Source organism: Lasioglossum baleicum, unplaced genomic scaffold (genome assembly GCF_051020765.1).
Source record: "Lasioglossum baleicum unplaced genomic scaffold, iyLasBale1 scaffold2296, whole genome shotgun sequence".
Taxonomy (NCBI): Eukaryota; Metazoa; Arthropoda; class Insecta; order Hymenoptera; family Halictidae; genus Lasioglossum; species Lasioglossum baleicum.
In genome coordinates this window covers 1-4,694 of record NW_027471355.1, presented here as the reverse complement: position 1 = coordinate 4,694, position 4,694 = coordinate 1, and the positions used below count along the sequence as shown (strand labels likewise).

Below are 4,694 nucleotides of genomic sequence, written 5' to 3'. Positions count from 1 at the left end.
GCCACACAAGATTATTGTCTTGTGCAACTTATTATTACAAATTATAATAATAATTATAATATTAATTAAAATTAATATTATAAATGAAATAATAATTATAATAACAAGTTGCACAAGGCAACAGTCTTGTGTGCCCGTTCAAGTGTGTGCTTCCGGATGGTTTCCCCACTCCCCTCTCCCCCAAAAACATCCTGGCACAATGACAACTGTCGACAATGGCCACCCTCCACTTCAAGATCAAAAAAGATCTCGTGGTTTGCACTTAGTGTTACCTCTTTTTATATTATTATTCATTCATGAGGGGGGGGATAGGTGTGCAGCTGATTTTATGATGTTAATATAGCAACTGAATGTTGACAGAATAACGTTCCAATTAGCGATTGGCATTTTTGAGCTGATTAGAGAGCCAATCGAGGCCCTCGTAAAGTCCATCTCCACTTGTAGCACACGTTGCTTGAATGTACCAATTGCGATTACGGAGAGAATGCAGCCCTAACTTGTCGGTAATTTCCGCTGCGTTCATTGCATTTGGGAGATCCTAAAACATAAATTAGTTAATAGAAATAGCCTTAAACGTATGATCTGTCTTCTAAATCTAGCATATTTACATTTTAGGTAAATAGTACACAATGTTTATATAATAAATATTATACGCTTTTAAAATATTTTAGCTTTTGATACATTAAAATAAAAGACAATCCTATATGGATCAATGGCAAAAACTGTACTCACTTGTTTGTTAGCAAATATAAGGAGTACTGCATCTCTAAGTTCATCTTCTGCTAACATTCTCATCAATTCTTCACGTGCTTCACCAATACGTTCCCTGTCATTACTGTCAACGACAAATATCAGTCCCTGAAAGTATGAAATTTGTTAATGAAGATAGTTTTATGAAATTTAATCAACAGTACAAAGAATAACAAGGAATAATCAACGAATTGCATACTTGTGTATTTTGAAAGTAATGTCGCCAAAGTGGTCTGATTTTGTCTTGACCACCCACGTCCCAAACAGTAAAACTTATATTCTTGTATTCAACTGTTTCTACATTGAAGCCTAAAATTCATAATGTACAATTAGCAAACTATGCTATGAAATATACAAGTGTTCTTTTCCCTACATATTAAAAGAAAACATAAATATCAATAGTGTGTATTTACAATATTTAAATTTATAAAAGAAATTTTATATTTACCTATAGTAGGAATTGTGGTAACAATTTCCCCTAATTTTAATTTGTACAGAATTGTGGTTTTACCCGCTGCATCAAGGCTACCATTAAAATCCTCATTTCTTTTTTGCCAAAAAGGCCTTTGAATAGCGTTGCAAACATATTCCCCATGGCTAGTGTTGATTATGTAAATACCTAGAATAACAAAACAATAAACTAAAACATCAGAATCATAACATAAAACTTAAACATAAAACTAAGTAAAAATAAATTGTTTGAAAAACTGAATTAAAATAAAGTAATGCTTTATTTAACATGATATTACATGATTGAAATATGGCTAATTATTAAAATGTATATCTCGTAATTCTTTATCCTTTCAGTAAGTAAATTGAAGTTTTCCATAAGTAAAATTAAACAACTTGTAAATATGTATATACATATACAATATAATTATATATTTCTCAATGATATAAACATTTGTGAGTAAATATTTTATTGAAAAATTACTAATATGGGCACGAGCATCATTTACAAAAACACGATGAATAAAACACACGATTGTGAAATTATAACATTATCAAAACTTAATTATCGTATAATATCGTATAATTTTGATATTTAAAATTTATTTGAAGAAATATGTACCAAACATATGTAACAATACAAGGTACATACGATCAACGTATAATAATAATATAATTTCGAAATAAATTATAATTTTCATGAAACGAAAAAAAAGGGTTAATTAACTAGAATAATCAATTCTAAATATGTATATACGAGTGAACAAAAGACACGTTTCGTAGATGAAAAAAACCAAAATTATATAGACGGAGCTGAAGAGCACAAACATGCGTAAAATACAGATACGCTGACACAAAGCCCAAAAAGCTAACCTGCATATTTCCGAGAGACTAACGGTAAAGTATGAATATTGCGAACAACGTAAATCATAGATTTTAATTGAACTGAACGAGAAAAAAAATTGTGTAGAGGCACGCACGAGATGCTCACGCTGCCCGCTATTGATTCTCATTTTAATACATCGCTATGATTATCGGACTAGCATACCGTTAAGGATCACTCTAGAGCGTTTTGCTGGTGATCTATTCACTTTTAAAACGTGATCGGCTACCTAAAACGCCAATACCGAAGTATTGCGAGCAAGGCGGAAGATATTGTGCGGTTTGCGAAGCCACTGCGTACACCCGGTTGTCTGTCACCTTCGACCTACTCCCCAGCAAATCGTCAAAGGTTCCCCGCTCAAAGTTCCATTATTTAAAAACGTTGTTTGATTATTGAGACTTTCCCGTAATGTCACGTTGCCCGTATAAGCCACTTACGTTACTTACGTTTCAGTAAAAAAGATTATTTTCACGAGAAACGATAAAACATAAAACCAACACTCTCGAAAAGTACCGTATGTCAAAATGGCGGACGTGGAAAGGATTCATACCTTATGCCACGTATAGGGCCCTCAAAATTCTCCGATTGGCTAAGCCGGTCACGTGATAGAGAAAATCTTCGACGATTCGCGTTTACTTCGGTAGGTGGCGATACCAAGTGAACTCAGTAAGTCATCAAAAATTCCGAAAGTGTATAGGTGAATAGACGTTGTTCATAGAAAGGCCTACGCTCATGAGAGGAAAAATGCACTTTTTCCCCTAATTACGAATTCCAGTAATATAATTAACGAAAAATAAACTATCTTATCGCTCATTAAGACTGTATATAAAGTTATGTTCGCGGTCATACATTTTTTAGTTTTGTTGTGAATGAATATTATATTCCATCGTGTTAACTAAATCGTCGTCATTTTTGTAAAATAAAAAGTAAATATTCAGCAAAATAATGAAAAGCCGGTTACGAGTAAGAGTAGTAGTACTCTAAGTGTCAATATGTTTTCAGTTAAAATGTTTCAATTTTCCTGTTGTATTGCGCTTTATGTAACATCCTGGAATTATGTTGTCGGTATGAATATTTATATTCTATTTTGCGCATTTATTATTTTATAGAGTATAATCCTACTAATAACGCTATGTATTATGTTAATTTTAGTTTACAAATTTTGTTTTCTTATTTATTTTCAATGAGTCAAGATTTTTAGATTTAGAATTATTTTTTCCATTTATACACCCAGAGTATGATATTTCTCATCTAATGTACCTTCTCCGTAAAGTTGACATTCTTCTGTATTATGTGGAATATCTGTTACTATTTCTAACGTTTCAACTAGTTGTCCCGGTTTTCTGTTCATATAATAATTATCGAGCATTATAATTAGTAGAATTAACAGTAAAATATTTATAATTAATTAAATTACTTTGGTTTAAAAGAAACTGTGATTGTGTAGTACCAATCTTCGTGACTATAGTGACTTGATAACGTTACACATTTTTGATCAATTATAAAATTTTTGTTCTTGTGTTTCTTATTTATTCCAAGCTTTAAATTGCATACTGTTAAAATCAAAATTAATCAAAGTACCATATTATTGTAGATATTCTATATAATTACTAAAGAAGATAATAAATATGACTATACTTGACAGGTTTTTGATAGTTAATGTTAATTTCTTTGTATCACCTATGTAAACAAGACCGAAATCTAATGTATACGATGATAGTTTTAAAACTGGCAAATATATTTGCAAAATTAATTCTATACTCTGAAATTATATAAATTCGATACATAATTATATTAATTCAAGTAAAACATTAAAAAAAGATCGTTAATACCTCATGTCGTTTATCAGAGTATATAATGTATAATAATTCCTTTATTGTAATTTTTGGGCTATCTAAATCTTCGCTTGAACTTGTATGTATTATAGTTTGAATTAGTTCTTCTTTTACAACACATACTATTTCTACCTATAAAGAAATAATGTTTACAATTTTCTATTATAATAAATAAAGATATAAATTACTTCAGCATATCCATTTGGATTTATGCATATAGTTCCTGACTTGCATAAATTTGTTTCTTCATAAATTGTAACAGATTTAACATAAAATGGATTAAACGTTTCCAAAGTTATCTCTATTATATTGTTTTTATTATTATACAAGAAAAATGTTTTAATTAGACTAAAAAATAAAATATTAGATGTAGTCTAGTGGAGTATAAATAATAGTGGAATAAGAATATATACATTTTGTATTTTTACATACTTCAATCTTTTTCTACGACTTTGCACTACTTCATTAGCACAGCATATAAATGTTCTATCAGATTTAGAAATATTGAAATCCAATTGAGGTTTAATAATATCTGCAGTAACATCAAGTTCTATTGAAGATAAGTAGGTTCCAATATGTCTAGCATAAAAGTTATCCTTGTACCTATCATTATTATAAAGTATCCTGTAATTCACTGTGAATAGTTTAAATCAATTTGTATTATCAATTAATTACAAACACATCATTTGGGGGCAAGTCGCAAAAGTCCTATAATCTTGCAAAAAAATTCTCCTTCAATGAGTTTGTTTAATTCAATTTCCTTATATTTTTCAAGT

The 4,694-nt window shown here is 29.9% G+C and overlaps 1 protein-coding gene across 1 annotated transcript; it reads right to left on the bottom strand.

Annotated features, from left to right (window-relative positions):
- Positions 1-373: 373 nt before the first annotated feature.
- Positions 374-1,345, bottom strand: LOC143221356 (ADP-ribosylation factor 1-like). The gene is given in 5 exon segments (XM_076446828.1): positions 374-538; positions 733-858; positions 950-1,059; positions 1,199-1,276; positions 1,279-1,345. Coding segments are annotated over 5 exon segments (546 nt in total).
- Between the last annotated feature and the right edge of the window lie 3,349 nt (positions 1,346-4,694).